This window comes from Megalobrama amblycephala, linkage group LG16 (assembly GCF_018812025.1).
Source record: "Megalobrama amblycephala isolate DHTTF-2021 linkage group LG16, ASM1881202v1, whole genome shotgun sequence".
NCBI classification, from domain to species: Eukaryota; Metazoa; Chordata; class Actinopteri; order Cypriniformes; family Xenocyprididae; genus Megalobrama; species Megalobrama amblycephala.
Window position 1 is genome coordinate 28,896,688 of NC_063059.1, and position 16,341 is coordinate 28,913,028.

A 16,341-nucleotide genomic window follows, 5' to 3' on the forward strand; every position below is an offset into this window, starting at 1 on the left:
CTCTGATCTCCAGGATAAGTCCCATCAATGGCTGTTTCACTGCTATCACAGGTGATTCTCAGCGGGTCGAGGTGCCACGGAAAGACATGGAGGTAATCATGGGACAAATGGTTGTTCTGGAGGCCTGGTACACCCCCACCACCTCCATCGAGAAGAACACAGTCATCTGGAGCTTCATGGCCAATGACTCCAAACAAGTGAGTATGATTGGAAATAGTATTATAAATATATTTTTACTAAAAATGTATATATATATATATATATATATATATATATATATATATATATTTTACCCATTATAAAATATACAAATAAGTGTTACTTACAAGTCCATATATAATATACACAATGTAATCAATTACATTACACATTTAAGGTAATATAATCTGACTACTTTTTGATTCTTTTTAGATTACTTTTGACCAAACTCATTTATCACATTGATTTCAATAGGAGAATCTTGTAAAAATTCAAATTCATATAAAAATGCAAAGAGAACGACATTATATTGCATTCTTTGTTATCAACAACATGAAGTGCATTAAAATATTACATTATGTCAGGGTTTTTTATGATGGAACTGTTGAGGTTTGTGAGTTTAATGAAAAGCTACTAAGTAATTAAATCATAAAAATGTCAAATTAACATAAAGAATTTTAAAATAAAAACATTCAAAATCAAAAACTTACTAAAAAAGGTGTAAAAAAATATTTTATTTGTTTACCTGCATGTCATGTGACCATTAACTGACATCAAAGAACCATGAACATAATTTGGGAATCAAATTTGGAATTTCAAGTTTGGGAATCCCTGCATTGCATATAAATATGAAATGACTTGAATTTGTCTATTGTAATATGTTTGAAAGACAAAAGCCTTCCAAAGACAGTAAATGGTTTAAATGACTCACTGAGTGACAATTCAAATAATAATTAATGTGTTGGTAAGGATTAGATTTGCAATGTTGAGAAAACGCTTGTTAAAAGTAAAACGCTTGTTAAAAGTAAAGTAAATTCTGTAAATGCAGTGATCAAATGCTCTGAGGGTTTCAGATTTCAGCGTGCAATTCCACAAACCTGGAAGACCTTCTGAATGTATACAGTATAAGCAGGCTTTTTTTAGAAAGGAAAATATAAAAGAAGTAGTGCAGAAAATCAATGAATTATGAATAATTTAATATATATAATACATATATGAAACCCAATATCTTAATGTCACTTTTATTTTATCTGTCCTCCTTTTTCTGTCATTGTGAAAATAAGAGAGGCGGATTACGTGTCCTCCATCAGCAGACTAATAAATTACATGAACCTGTCATGTCAGACTAACCTCCCCTCTGCATCCCCTCTATCACAGGCTCACTCAACAGATGGGTTTCACTTTAATGTCACAGAAAGAGTATAGAACACTTGAAAGGTCAAATCTATGAAAACGCACGTGATGAATTTGATGGATGGGCAAGAAGTGGATTAACTGAAGCCGCTATTACTGAAGGTTTTAGATTGCGACGTAAATGTCAGCTAATACACCTTCAGAGTGTGATAATGTGTAAGGATTTACTGTACATGCGAGCCATCTATCACATGCAAAGTTTGTATGTGTTCAAATGATATTTGTGGTGCTTGTCATAATCTGTAGTTTCACTTGTTTTCCTTTGCCTGCTAGATTATCATAAATAAATGGAAAATCAGCCTAAAATCTGCACTTGCATCTGAGGATTATCTTTAGCTTGACAGTTCACCTCCATCATTAACATCAATCACTCGCTCACCAGTGCCAAAAGCCTCTCATTTTAATGTTCTTGACCATATGAATCTACTGATATGCAATGATATCTAGAAGTCCAACAGCCTACTAGCCTATTAGTTTATCTATACTGTAGATTTTATTTCATTTTTTTGCTCCATATTCTTAGTGGTGCTTTTTTTCCAATTTTTATAACCTTTTGATATATACTGTATACAGGTGCTGGTCATATAATTAGAATATTGTGAAAAAGTTCATTTTTTTTATTGTAAATTATTTAAAAAAATGAAACTTTCATTTATACTAGATTCCCTACATGTAAAGTAAAACATTTCGAAAGTTTTTTTATTTTTTTTTTATTTGTTGCTTAGAGCGTACAGCTAATGAAAGTCCAAAATCCAGTATCTCAAAATATTAGAATATTTACATTTGAGTTTCATTAAATGACCACCCCTACAGTATAAATTTCGGGTATCTCTTGTTCTTTGAAACCACACTAATGGGGAAGACTGCTGACTTGGCAATGGTCCAGGAGACAATCATTGACACCCTCCACAAAGAGAGTAAGTCACAGAAGGTCATTACTGAATGGGGTGGCTGTTTACAGAGTGAAATATCAAAGCATATTAAATGCAAAGTTGACTAGAAGGAAGAAATTGGGTAGGCAAAGGTGCACAAGCAACAGGGATGACCGCAAGCTTGAGAATACTGTCAAGTAAAGCCGATTCAAACACTTGGGAGAGCTTCACAATGAGTCAAATGAAGCTGGAGTCAGCGCATCAAGAGTCACCACCCTCGGACATCTTCAGGAAAAGGACTACCAAGCCACTTCTGAAACAGAAACAACGTCAGAAGCATCTTACCTGGGCTAAGGAGAAAAAGAACTGGACAGTGAACAGTGGTCGAAAGTCCTCTTTTCAGATAAAAGTACATTTTGCATTTCATGTTGAAATCATGGTCCCAGAGTCTGAAGGAAGACTGGAGAGGCACAGAATCCAAGCTGCTTGAAGTCTAGGGGGAAGTTTCTGAAGTCAGTAATGATTTGGGGGGCCGTGACGTCTGCTGGTGTTGGTCCATTGTGTTTTATCAAGTGCAAAGTCAATGCAGCCACCTTCTAGGAGATTTTGGAGCACTTTTATGCTTCCATCTGCTGACAAGATTTATGGAGATGCTGATTTCCTTTTCCAGCAGGACTTTAGCACCTGCCCACAGTGCAAAAACCTCCTCCAAGTGGTTTGCTGACCATGATATTACTGTGTTTTATTGGCCAGCCAACATGCCTGACCCCTGAATCTATGGGATATTTTCAAGAGAAAGATGAGAAACAGTCGATCCAACAATATACAGATCATCTGAAGGCTCAATAGTGCCTCATCAGTGCCACAGGCTGATCACTTCGATGCCACACTTCACTGATGCTGTAATTTGTGCTAGGAGCAAGTCATTTGCTGTAATATGTGCTGCCGACCAAATATTGAGTGCACAAATGAACATACTTTAAAGAACTTGAACTTTACTGTTTTGAAAATCCATGTTTTGATTGATCTTAGGAAATATTCTAATATTTTGAGATACTGGATTTTGGACTTTCATGAGCTGTACGCTCTAATCATCAAAATAAAAAAAATAAAAAAACTTTTGAAATGTTTTACTTTACATGTAGGGAATCTAGAATATAGGAAAGTTTCATTTTTAAAAATAATTTACAATAAAAAAAATTAACTTTTTCATGATATTCCAATTATATGACCAGCACCTGTATAGGTTTATGTACACTATTCAAAGTTATGGATCAGTAAATTTTTTTTTAACTTTTATTCAGCAAAAGTGAACAGGCTAAAGACGTTTTCATTGTTACAAAAAAAAATCTATTGAAAATACATGCTGTGCTTTTGAACTTTCTATTCATCAAAGACCCTGTTTACACCTGGTATTAAGATGCATTTTGGTCGATCAGATTACATGTGGACAACGCTAAATACAGGTGTAAACAGGGTCTAAAACATTTTAAACTTGTCCATTTTTGACCTCTTCCAGATTGCTTTCATAGTGTAAACGCTCATGTGGTCGAATACACTTTAGTATGGGGAACAATTCTCACTTTTAACTAGTTGCTTATTAGCTTGCATATTGGCTGTTTATTAGTACTTATAAAGCACTGATTTACCTTTGGGCCCCTCTGGTCCGTCTTCTCCTCTTGGACCCAAAACACCACTATTGCGTGTTAAGGTGTCTCTGTGTGCTTTCGCACTGCAGGTCATCTCCTACTCCTCAGGACAGATTGGCATCGGTAGTGCTGACTTTCGGAAGCGGGTGGGTTTTGCCATGTCTATGCCTTCTGCCAATCTGTCCATCTACATAAATAACACGCAGGAGTCTGACTCCGGGCGCTACATCTGCAATGTCATCATCCCAGGAGGTATAGGCCTGTTAGGGGAACTAAACCTCAATGTTAAAGGTACATTGACAAAATGTGCTTATATTAACATATTTATGGCCTTTAACTGTCTATCTCATGATTTCTTTCTCTGTTTGTTCTAGTTCCTCCATCTGCACCCATATGCTCTATGACAGGAAATCCTGTACTGAGTGGAAATGTAACACTGAGCTGTAAATCCAGCTATGGCAAACCTGTTCCTCAGTACAAATGGACCAAAGCAGCTCCTCTTTCTGAGGTCTTCTTCTCTCCCATGCAAAGTGAGTCTCCTGCATCTGTATGTTTGCTTCTCTTTCTTTATCTAAGAACAAATTCAGGAGCTTCTGTGGATTCATTTAAAAGATTTTTGGATTTTATTTTTCGTCCACTAATGATAATTTCACTGAAATGTGTTGAATTTGCTGTATGGGTTGAAATATATTTGAATGGTTGTAAGGTGGTTAATTTAGAAGGTACACTATACCATTCAAAAGTTTGGGGCTGGTAAGATTGTTTAATGAAAGTCTCTTATGCTCACCAAGGCTGCATTTATTTGATCAAAAATATAGTAATATTGTGAAACATTATTACAATTTAAAATATTTTAATGTATTTAAAATGAATGTGTCCTTGCTGAATAAAAGTATTAATTTTCTTTGTTTGAATGTTAGTTTAGTTAAAGAGATACACTGGCATTAAAACTCACTATACTTTAGCAAACTAAAGATATTTAGATAACTATTAAGTGCTCAAATAGCATAATTGTATGGCAAAAATACAATTAAAAACTGGTTAAATTGAAGAATTAACACTGATAATCTTGTCATCTCAAGGTCATCCTGTCAACAATTATTTAATTTAGCAATTAATATGCAATTATATCTTGTTGCAAAGCTAAAGAAGATGTTAATAAAAAAAAAAACCCAGTCAGGCTACAAATTATTTGCTATACTGCATTAAAATGATTTATCAATAATCAGGTTCTTCTTACTGTATATACATATATAAGTACTTCTTTTTTCTTTTCTTTTTAAAATTGTTTTTAACTGCTTTTCTATATTTTTAAAGGTGCCACTGAATGAAAAATTGAATTTACCATGGCATAGTTGAATAACAAGAGTTCAGTACATGGACAGTCTCAAACTCCATTGTTTCCTCCTTCTTATATAAATCTCATTTGTTTAAAAGACCCCCGGAAAACAGGCGAATCTCAACATAACACCGACTGTTACGTAACAGTCGGGATCATTAATATGTACGCCCCCAATATTTGCATATGCCAGCCCATGTTCAAGGCATTACACAATAGCGAAAAATGGCAGATGGAGCAATAATAACTGACATGATCCATGATATCATGATATTTTTAGTGATATTTGTAAATTGTCTTTCTAAATGTTTCGTTAGTATGTTGCTAATGTACTGTTAAATGTGGTTAAAGTTACCATCGTTTCTTACTGTATTCACAGAGACAAGAGCCGTTATTTTTATTTTTAAACACTTGCAGTCTGTATAATTCATAAACACAACTTCATTCTTTATAAATCTCTCCAACAGTGTAGCATTAGCCGTTAGCCACGGAGCACAGCCTCAAACTCATTCAGAATCAAATGTAAACATCAAAATAAATACAATACTCACATAATCCGATGTACTGTATGCATGCAGCATGCATGAACACTTTGTAAAGATCCATTTTGAGGGTTATATTAGCTGTGTGAACTTTGTTTACGGTGTTTAAGGCAAGCGCGAGCTCCGGGGGCGGGGAGCACGAGATTTAAAGGGGCCGCAGCATAAATCAGCTCATATTTAATGATGCCCCAAAATAGGCAGTTAAAAAAATTAATAAAAAAAAAATCTATGGGGTATTTTGAGCTGAAACTTCACAGACACATTCAGGGGACACCTTAGACTTATATTGTATCTTGTAAAAAAACGTTCGATGGCACCTTTAACTGGTTTATATCTATATCTAGGTCGAAAAACAGAATTAGAATATGATTATAATGCTGTTAAGTTTTGACATCAATATGTAGACCAACCCAGGAGGCTAATTCACCATGGGTTCCCCCAGGACTTTCCTCTGTGAGTTTGGGAATTTAAATGGTGTACAAATCAGTCAACCGTTTTAGACAGTCAACCATTTTTGGGTGAACTAACCCTTTAACTTAAAGGGTTAGTTCACCCAAAAATGAAATTTCTGTCATTAATTACTCACCCTCATGTCATTCCAAACCCATAAGACCTTTGTTCATCTTCAGAACACAAATTAAGATATTTATCTGAGCAGTCTCCTACGCTGTTCACGTAGTAAACACAGGGTTTTGGGCTCTACGTCAGACCGCCGGCTCAGTATTGGCCGATGGAACGTCAGAGACAGACAGGGAAGAGAAGAAATTGTTCATTAAAGTCTGTATTTTATAAAAGTATTCTTGTCGCTTGAAGGTTGAACCACTGTAGTCACATGGACTATTTTAACGATGTCTTTACAACCTTTCTGGGCCTTGAAATTGGTTATGACGTTGCTGTCTATAGGGAGGTCAGAAAGCTCTCGGATTTCATCAAAAATATCTTAATTTGTGTTCTGAAGATAAACAAAGGTCTTACGGGTTTGGAACGACATGAGGGTGAGTCATTAATGACAGGATTTTAATTTTTGGGTGAACTAACCCTTTAAATGTAGCTACTTGTTAGCAGCAGACATTTTAAGTCAAACAACAGTTTCAAAATTCATGTTATTTATGTTGTTTATGTTATTTGTCATGTTGTAGAACAAAATGCTATTTTTAAAAGCTATTTCAAAAGTATGTAGTCAGTATGATTTTTTTAATTTAAAGAAATCAATATTTGTTTTGAATTAAATTGATCAAAAGTTACAGTAAGGACATTTATGTTACAAAACATTCTATTCATAAAAGAATCCTGAAAAAAGTATCATAGTTTCCACAAAAATATTAAGCAGCACAGCTGTTTGCAAAATGTGTAATAATAAGAAATGTTACTTAAATCAGCATATTGGAATGATTTCTGAAGGATTATATGACTCTGAAGACTTCAGCTTTGCAATCACATGAATAAATTACATTGTAAATATATTAACATAGAAAACAGCTATTTTAAATTTTAATTATATTTTACAATTTTACTGTTTTTACTGTATTTTGGATCAAATTATTGCAGCTTTGGTGAGCTTAAGAGACTTCTTTTTTTTTCTTTTTTTTTAATTGTACTGACCCCAAATGTGTGGACAGTAGTACATGACTGTGTTATATTGGTTTTATTTTTGGTTATTATTCTAGTATCATCTTTTTTTCTCTGTACTCAGGCAGTTTATTATCTCGATGAGATTGGTTAGATGCTGGAAGAGCACAGGCATCATTTATCACTGATTTAGCATGTCTTCCTCTCTTTGGCCTAAGGAGAAGTGAAAATAGCTCCATTACCCTCAGAGCAGCCAGAGAGACACTTTCCCATCAGCTTCTGAACACGGCAGGTTTGACCTTGACTGAGTGCCAGGAACGTCTTTCAACATTTCTGCAGTACTGGCACATTCTCTCAAGTCCAAAGCATGCATGACATACTACAGCTACATAACTAGAAACATGCATTAAGTATCCAATGTGTTTTTCCAAAAGTATATCATGATGATTTTTGTTGACATGTCAGTTTTTATCAGCACAAATCTTTAGTCGAAATACACTGCAGTGCCAGCTGTTCATTAAAGCAGGCTTATACTTATCAACCATGCAGCAAATTTCCTCCTTGATCCTAGGCACGTGAGTCTCCCGGGTTTTCTCCTGACATGAGAGTCCCGAGGGAGGCGAGGTGCTCAGTAATTCTCCCCCCAGGAAAGACATTGTGTATAGTGTTCTCCTGGTCATCTGTCTTCCTCTCATCCTCTCTCTGTTACTCTCATCTGCGCATTCACAGAGTGGAGGTCCTGCCCCCAGCCTGTGCTTGTACTGGGATACCTGGGTAAGGGAACAGACCCTAGGATAGAGAGAGAGCTCCTTTAGATACACTCTTTAGAGCCACATTAAATGTGCAGTTCACTCTTGCAGTGTTGCTCAGTTTTTTTCCTGGAAGAAAAACTAATTATAAACTACTTGAAATACCATTCAAAAAGTTTGGGGTAAGTATGTTTTTTTGTTTTGTTTTTAAATAATAGAGTAATACTTTTATTCAGCAAGGATGCATTAAAGGGATAGTTCACCCAAAAATGAAAATTAGATGTTTATCTGCTTACCCCCAGCGCATCCAAGATGTAGGTGACTTTGTTTCTTCAGTAGAACACAAATTATGATTTTTAACTCCAACCGCTGCCGTCTGTCAGTCAAATAATGTGAGTGAATGGGAACTTGGATCAATAAGAGTCGAAAACCTTGCATAGACAAGTCCAAATTAAACCCTGTGGCTCATGACGACACATTGATGTCCTAAGACACGAAACGATCGGTTTGTGTGAGAAACCGAACAGTATTTATATCATTTTTTACCTCTAAAACACAACTATGTCCAACTGCGTTCAGCACTCGCTTAGTGAGGTCTGATCGAACTCTGACAACGGCAGTGATGTCTCGCGCATAGACTTCAATGAGTGCTATACATAACTTAAAGTGTGCGAGACATCACTTACATCTTGGATGCGCTGGGGGTAAGCAGATAAACATCAAATTTTCATTTTTGGGTGAACTATCCCTTTAAATTGATCAAAAGTGACAGTAAAGACATTTATATTATAACGAAAAATTCTTTTTCAAATATATGCAGTTGTTTTGAATGTTCTGTTAATCAAAAGAAAATGTTGGTTTTCACAAACATATTAAGCAGCACAACTGTTTTCAACTTAGAAAATAATAAGAAATGTTTCTTGAGCAGCAAATCAGCATATTATAATGATTTCTCAAGGATCATGTGACACTGAAGACTGGAGTAATGATTCAAATAAATATTTAATTTTGCATCACAGGAATAAAACGGTTATTTTACATTTTTATTTTAATATTTCGGAATATTGCTGTTTTCACTGTATTTTTGATCAAATTAATGCAGCCATTGTGAGCATAAAAGACTTCTTTCAAAAACATGAAAAATATTACTGAACCCAAACTTTTAAACAATAGCGTAATTGTTTTTTATTTTTAAAGGTACACTTTTTACACATAAAAAATAATGGTACTTCAGAGGAATGATTAAAATTCTGTAACCTCCCTGTTATGGGACATTTTCACTTGTAGTATAAATGAATCGTGGCTGACTGTGAACAAAATGCTGTCGATAACTGAAAACTAATTTCACATATGTGATTCTGTTATTTTAAGTCAAAGACGAAAAGCACGACAAAATGCTGAGTCCACCTTTAAATATAATGTTATAATGATATAATATATGATATAGAGTTGTCAAAAGTACCGACTTCAGTACCAATTTGGAACTGAAATTTAAAAAATGTGAGGATACCAGCATTTCCCCCTAGCATTTTGAGCGCTGTTCTTAAACACCTCTGATTGGCCATTGTGTTCACGCGCTCAACAGATATGTCTGTGATTGGCAACAATGATCAATGCTTACACAGATACACAGTAGCGTTAGAAAGCAGGCGTCTATCCCTAATATATCCACTGATAGACGCTATGTGAAGAGCATCAAAGATGTCTGTTTATAACATGTTTTTGAAGCGTTGATCATTGTAACCAATCACAGACATATCTGTTGAGCGCGTGAACACAATGGCCAATCAGAGGTGTTTAAGAACAGAGCTCAAAATGCTAGGGGGATATGCTGGTATCCTCACAATTTTTAAATTTCAGTACCAAATTGGTACCGAAGTCGGTACTTTTGACAACACTATATTTTCAGATATAAATATACATGTGTTGGAAATGTGGCCTGGCAATGTTTTAATCTGGCTAGGGTTATTTCCCAATCCTGTCTGCCATATTCTTCATTTCATTTCCTGTCTCCTCCAGTCACGACAGTGGCTGATCATCATTCTGTGAAAAACATGCAGCGCTCTTACACTATTTTGAGTCCCACAGCACCCTTAACCTTCACAGAATGAGGTACACTTTATTTTAGGGTCTTTTAACTAGTTGCTTATTAGCATGCATATTACTAGATTATTAACTGTTTATTAGTACTTATTAAGCATATATTAATGCCTCATTCTGCTTGACCTTATTCTACATTCTTAATCCAACTCAATACCTAAACTTACTTACTTACCTAAAAAGTTACCTTACTAACTATTAATAAGCAGTAAATTAGGAGTTTATTGAGGGAAAAGTCATAGTTAATGGTGAATATGTGTTCGCTGTACTAAAGTGTTACCAGGTTTACCAACTGCACAAAATCTGTCAACAAAGACTGCAAAAAGGACAAAAACAACTAAAAAGCTTAGCTTGATATACATAAGCATTTTCAGCAATCAGCCATTTGTATCAGTGTGTGTCAGTGAGATTAGTGTCATTCAATATCCCAAACATATCAGTCTAAAAGCATATCAAATGTCATCCTACCCCTTTTATCTTTTTTGTTCCCTCCCATTTTTGAAATTATGAATCATGTGGATCTGTACTATTTGTGTATTTTGTTAGAGAGCTAAAATCAGTCCTGTGTCTTGTTGTTTGTTCAATGTAGAAACATCACATCCTGAATCAGTCATCGTCGCATGGTTTTTATGAACATACCATTGAAGAGTACATTTTATGAAGCCAATCATTTTAAGTGACACTTCATTAGTATAAAAGTGCCTGTGAAATCTGTAAAGCCCAGACACCGGTCCCTGGGCGTCTGGCCTCGGCTTTGGGTCACTGAGGAATTTGAGTTTGGCTGCTCGTTGCTGCAGGCCAATCAGTGTGGACAGAAGCTACAGCAGCAGATGGTCCGACTGCAGTCTCTGCCAACACTATAATAATGGCCAAAATGTAATGTTTGTTCTCTGTGTTTATGGTTTTAACTTTCCATCCTTCTTGCCGCACTGTTATGCAGTGAAAATAGGAATAGTATTTTGTCAACATAATTGTAGCCGAATCTTTAACACGTATGTCCTATATTTGTGTCCTTTAGAGTCATGACAAAGCGCTCTCTATAGGGATTTTCAAAGGATCTTACTTGTATTTTCTGTCTTTGTTGTTAAAGGGGCGTTTCTTCAAGTTCTTTAAGGCACTCTTATGTCCAAAGGTTGTTTTTTAAATAACAGATTTCTGCTTTTTCTTATAAAAAGGTCACATAAATCTTTTTAAAATGCCTTCAACATTTACTTTTCTTACTTTTCAAATGCATATCAAATGCAATATCTCTCTCAATTGTGGTATCCTTTCCACCAAATCAAACAATTTTGCACCTGTTTAATAAGGTTAGTGTATTTGTTTATTAAGAAGAAAACATTTGAGATGTGGTGGACATTTTCATTATTATCTCCTAATGTTCAAAAGTTTGGGGTTAGTAAGATTTTTTTTTTTTCCAGTATTATTCAGCAAGGACACATTAACTTGTAAAGTTTTGGTAAAGTTTATGAAAGTTTTTTCAACATTTCAACATCAGTTTTTTCAACAAGTAAGCTTTTTTCAACATTGATAATAAGAAATGTTTCTTGAGCAGCAAATCAGCGTATTAGAATGATTTTTGAAGGATCATGTGACACTGAAGACTGAAGTAAGGATGCTGAAAATCCAGCTTTGCTGTCACAGGAATAAATTACATTTTAAAATATATTCAAATAGAAAATTCAGTAACAATTCAGTTTAGGGTCCAATTCTCACTATTAACTAGTTGCTTATTAGCATGCATATTCCTAGGATATGAGCTGTTTATTAGTACTTATAAAGCACATATTAATGCCTTACTCTGCATGACCATATTGTACATCCCATCCTACCCAAACCTAAACTTAACAACTACCTTATTAACTATTAATAAGCAGTAATTAGGAGTTTGAGTCAAAAATCATAGTTAATAGTGAGAATTGAACCCTAATATAAAGTGTGACTGAAAATTCTTTTAAATTCTAATAATATTTTTCAATATTACCGTTTTTATCATATTTTGATCATATTTTGGCCTTGTTGTGAGTATAAACATATTCTTTCACGAAAAAAAAAATCTTACTAACCCCACATTTTGAACAGTAGTGTATATACTGTTTAACAATGTTACTAAACAAATGAGTGATTGTATGAAAATAGAATTTAATTTCTAAAAGTCCTCAGGATGAAAAGTGCCTATAATTGAACAAACACCCATAGATGTAGAATAAGCAGTCATGCACTGCAATGCCTTGCACATAGAGGTCACAACAGCCGAAAGCAAGATATGGAGTGGTGAACTCTATTGGAAACACTTATTTGATGTTCAGTGATGACAGTATGAATGTTGGATTCTGTTTTCAGATGAGAGGCAGGGCACCCTTCGACTTAGCAACCTCACCAAAAGCATGTCCGGCAAGTATATTTGCCGTGCCAGTAACACGGCTGGAACTGACAGTTGCCACATCAATCTAGAGGTCTCCACCCGTAAGTATCAGTCACAAAGGTTGATGTCATATTTTAAATGGTCAATTTCCACATTCACTATATTTGTAACTGAATTGTTCCCCATGTGGCCGCAGCTAACAATGCCTGGGTCATCGCGGGGGCCACGGTGGGGTCTGTGGTGGGTCTGATGGCTCTGGTCTTATTCCTGATCTTTATCCTGAGGAGAAATCGTGACACTGAGGATGAAATGGCCAATGATATCAAGTGAGAGTCTTCTATTTCATCATAACGAAATACTTTTACTTCATTACTGTACATAAGTACATTTTTAAATAATCAGTACTTTATTAGAGTATTTTTATTTTGGGAAACTTTTACTTCACTACATTCCAAAGCATTAAATCAAACTACTTATTCTACTTATAGTGGACTTCAATGGCCTCCAAACGGTTGAAGGTCAAAATTACAGTTTCAATGCAGCTTCAAAGGACTTTAAATGATACCAGATGAGGAATAAGGGTCTTATCTAGCGAAACAATTGGTCATTTAAAAAAAACAACAACAACTGAATATGCTTTATAAACACAAATGATCGCCTTGCACGTGCTTCCGCTTTCCGTATTCTTCAAAAAGCTTACGCTGCATGTCCTACGCCTTCCCTATTCTACTTATGAAAAAAATGGAAACTGGCGCCACGTTCGTTCCGTAAGTAGAATAGGGAAGGCGTAGGACATACAGCGTAAGCTTTTTGAAGAATGCGGAAAGCGGAAGCACGTGCAAGGCGATCATTTGTGTTTATAAAGCATATACACACTGTAAAACCGAACAGTTTGTTTCACTCAAATAATAATGAAAGTTCATTGTACTTAATAGAAAAAAGTTGCATGAACTCAAAATTTCATTGTAGTAAGCTGAACTTAATGTGATTGAGTTGAGCTGCAGCAGATTTCTAATTCCCAGCTTGCGTCAAACCATATAAATAACTGTTGAAATTAAGTGTTATTTTGTATGTTTTTGCACAAGATTAACATATGGAGATATAAGTTAATGTTTAATGTTGTGTTATGTTGGGATTCAGGGGAGTTCTGTTATGTTAGTTTTGTAGGGTTACCACTGTGGTGAAGAGTAGAGCCTGTGGTTAGGTTGAGGATGAGCTGCAAAACATTTAAGACCACATATGTTGTTTGATTACATATATGCAAGTATGTAATGACTCTATGACAATGTCTCTCTGATAGTTATAATAGCATGTGTTACTTGCTATGTAACATTTAACCAAGATCTGAATGTGATGTTTATGTAAATTAACTGTATGTAATTAACATTATGATGAGTTGGGAAAGGGATGCTGGTGACGGGATTGTTAGTGAGAGACACCTGTGCACCACACTGGCCTTGATCCACTTCCATGGCTCTCAGCCCCGCCCCACTTGTCACAAAAATTGTTCTACCAACTTTAAAAAAATGAGTTAGTTTACTTAAATGTTTTGAGGTAATAAGTTTCCTCAAATGTTTTGAGTATTCTGAACTTATTGGGTTTTACAGTGCAGTTGTATTTTTTTTTTTTTTTTTGAAAATGACCGATGAAATTTTAAGTAAATTTCAAAAGTTCTTTTACTGGAGTAATATTTTTTTATATTAGGGTATCTGTATTTGATTTGTGTACTTTGTCCGCCACTGTCATATTGCTGCGGATTAGATGTGTGTATTACAGTATTTGCTTTCCGTTGCTTTAGGGAAGACGCACAGGCCCCAAAACGCGTCTCCTGGGCTAAAAGTGGCACAGGATCGGACATCATATCAAAGAACGGCACATTGTCCTCCATAACCACCAGCCCTCCTGCACAGGACCCTCACAATCCACTCCAAAACAACCATTACCCATACCCCCCAGGTGCCTTGGACACCGCCTCCATCCTCACTACCTCCGGTAGCACAACCACTTACCGCCTACGCCCAGGGGATCCCAACCCACTACACGGCCTGCCCGGATACAACGCCAGCAGCACACCCAATCACACACTTCGACACCCTCACCACCATCGCCATCACAGTCCTGCAGGCCTCAACCCCAACAGCTGCTCCACACACAGGACTGAGGGGCCGCAGCCACAGGCCCCGTTCCCGCTCAACATGCCTATAAACACTGCTACTCTGTCCCGCATGGGGGCGGTGCCAGTCATGGTGCCCACCCAGAACCACGCCGGCTCATTGGTGTAACATCACTAAAGTCAAATAATGTGCTAAAGACTTACACAACTTATGAGGAAGAGTTTGACAAAGCTATAAATATAAAATTTGGCTTAGTTTTTATACAGATTAAAGTACAGTAAAATATAGTTATCTGTCAAAAACACCTTTGTTTTATAAAGTATTCTATGTGTTTTTTTTACTGAGCGTAATTTGTGTTTTGATGTGTTCTCATCATCAAATTGTTACACTGACCGAGAACAGTATTTTTAATTTATTTTGTCAACTTTACAGTGTTGTACATTTATAAGACCAGATGATATGAAGGGATGCAGACGTCACTGATGATGTTTACTGTTTATGGATTCAGATTTATCCAGTTATTTAGTCCTTCATTTAAATTTATGGGATTAGTTCAATAGTTCACAAATATTTTACATAGGCTGTTCTTGTGCCTCTTGTGCCTCCGTTTCTCTCAGGAGTTTTCTCTTTTTTTTCTGTCAAGCAGTTGACAGATTTCTAAAGATGAGCAGTGCTTTTATTTTCAAAATTAACATTTTCTGGCCATTCAGAGGAATTTATAGTTTCAATGAGAGAAAAGGGATGATTTTAAAGTAGAAAATAAAATGAATGCCCATGAAAATGCTGTCTTAAAATGTCTTATGATTTAGAGTATATAACATAAATGCAAGAAACTGCCGTGCTTGTTTACTGGAGCAGGTAGGACTTAGTTTGTAAAAGATTTGATCATGCAAGTTACATGGAAGTGTACATTTATTCATTCATGTTTTCATGACAATATATGAAAAACTAGCCTTTTGGTTTAATGACTTGAATATTGGAAGCAATGTTTTAAGATTTTTGATAGTTTGATATTTGTGTTAACGCAGAATGTTATTCTCTGTGCAGTGAATAATGCGGTTGTCTACTCTGTAATTAGGTCTTTTTCACTCATTTTGTTATTTTAAAATTGGCATCATATAGAATTGAAAACATGCTGAAAGTGTCCACATGATGGAAGCAGAGAGGCAAGAAAAAGTCTTGGAGGTGGAAAATGCCTGTGAGGTTCAAGTTTTCAAGTGGTAGTACTTGTTTTGATCACTTACCATAACGTTCGGCTTATTAAACCAATACAAAATTGCATTGTAAAACATTGCTCAAAATTTTATATTACAGTTGATTAGAACAAGCATAGTTCTTTCATGTGGCATTTGATTGACCCTGTCATTAAACAAACCAGTATCTTAAATAATAGAATCAGAAATTTTATTTTGGCTGCAGCATTTTTCTTTTTTAACTCGGTTGAGATCCCGGACGAGCCCCCAATTTCTACAATGGCCATAACAAAAATGTCTTTTTCTTGTTAACACCATCGAAACCAACATTTCTTTAGGAGTAAGTATTAAATTAATTCCTTTGTTCAGAATAATATCAGTTGTCTTAACAATGGAATAGGTGGTTTTTCTAACCATTTTTAAGAAAAAAGGTGTGTGTAGCAACTCATAATGTAATAAC

The 16,341-nt window shown here is 35.5% G+C and overlaps 1 protein-coding gene across 3 annotated transcripts in view; it reads left to right on the top strand.

The window, feature by feature from the left end:
- esamb (endothelial cell adhesion molecule b) overlaps positions 1-15,469 on the top strand; it is a 44,592-nt gene extending 29,123 nt beyond the window's left edge. Inside the window, exons 2-8 of one of the 3 annotated variants that reach the window (XM_048161860.1) lie at positions 52-197; positions 4,003-4,204; positions 4,288-4,443; positions 8,093-8,137; positions 12,553-12,675; positions 12,771-12,900; positions 14,373-15,469. In XM_048161860.1, coding sequence (XP_048017817.1) covers positions 52-197; positions 4,003-4,204; positions 4,288-4,443; positions 8,093-8,137; positions 12,553-12,675; positions 12,771-12,900; positions 14,373-14,856 — 1,286 coding nt within the window. In that variant the 3' untranslated portion in view covers positions 14,857-15,469. The remainder of the gene's footprint in view (positions 1-51; positions 198-4,002; positions 4,205-4,287; positions 4,444-8,092; positions 8,138-12,552; positions 12,676-12,770; positions 12,901-14,372) is intronic. The other 2 variants (XM_048161861.1, XM_048161862.1) reach the window with 2 other exon arrangements.
- The last annotated feature ends 872 nt before the right edge of the window (positions 15,470-16,341 follow it).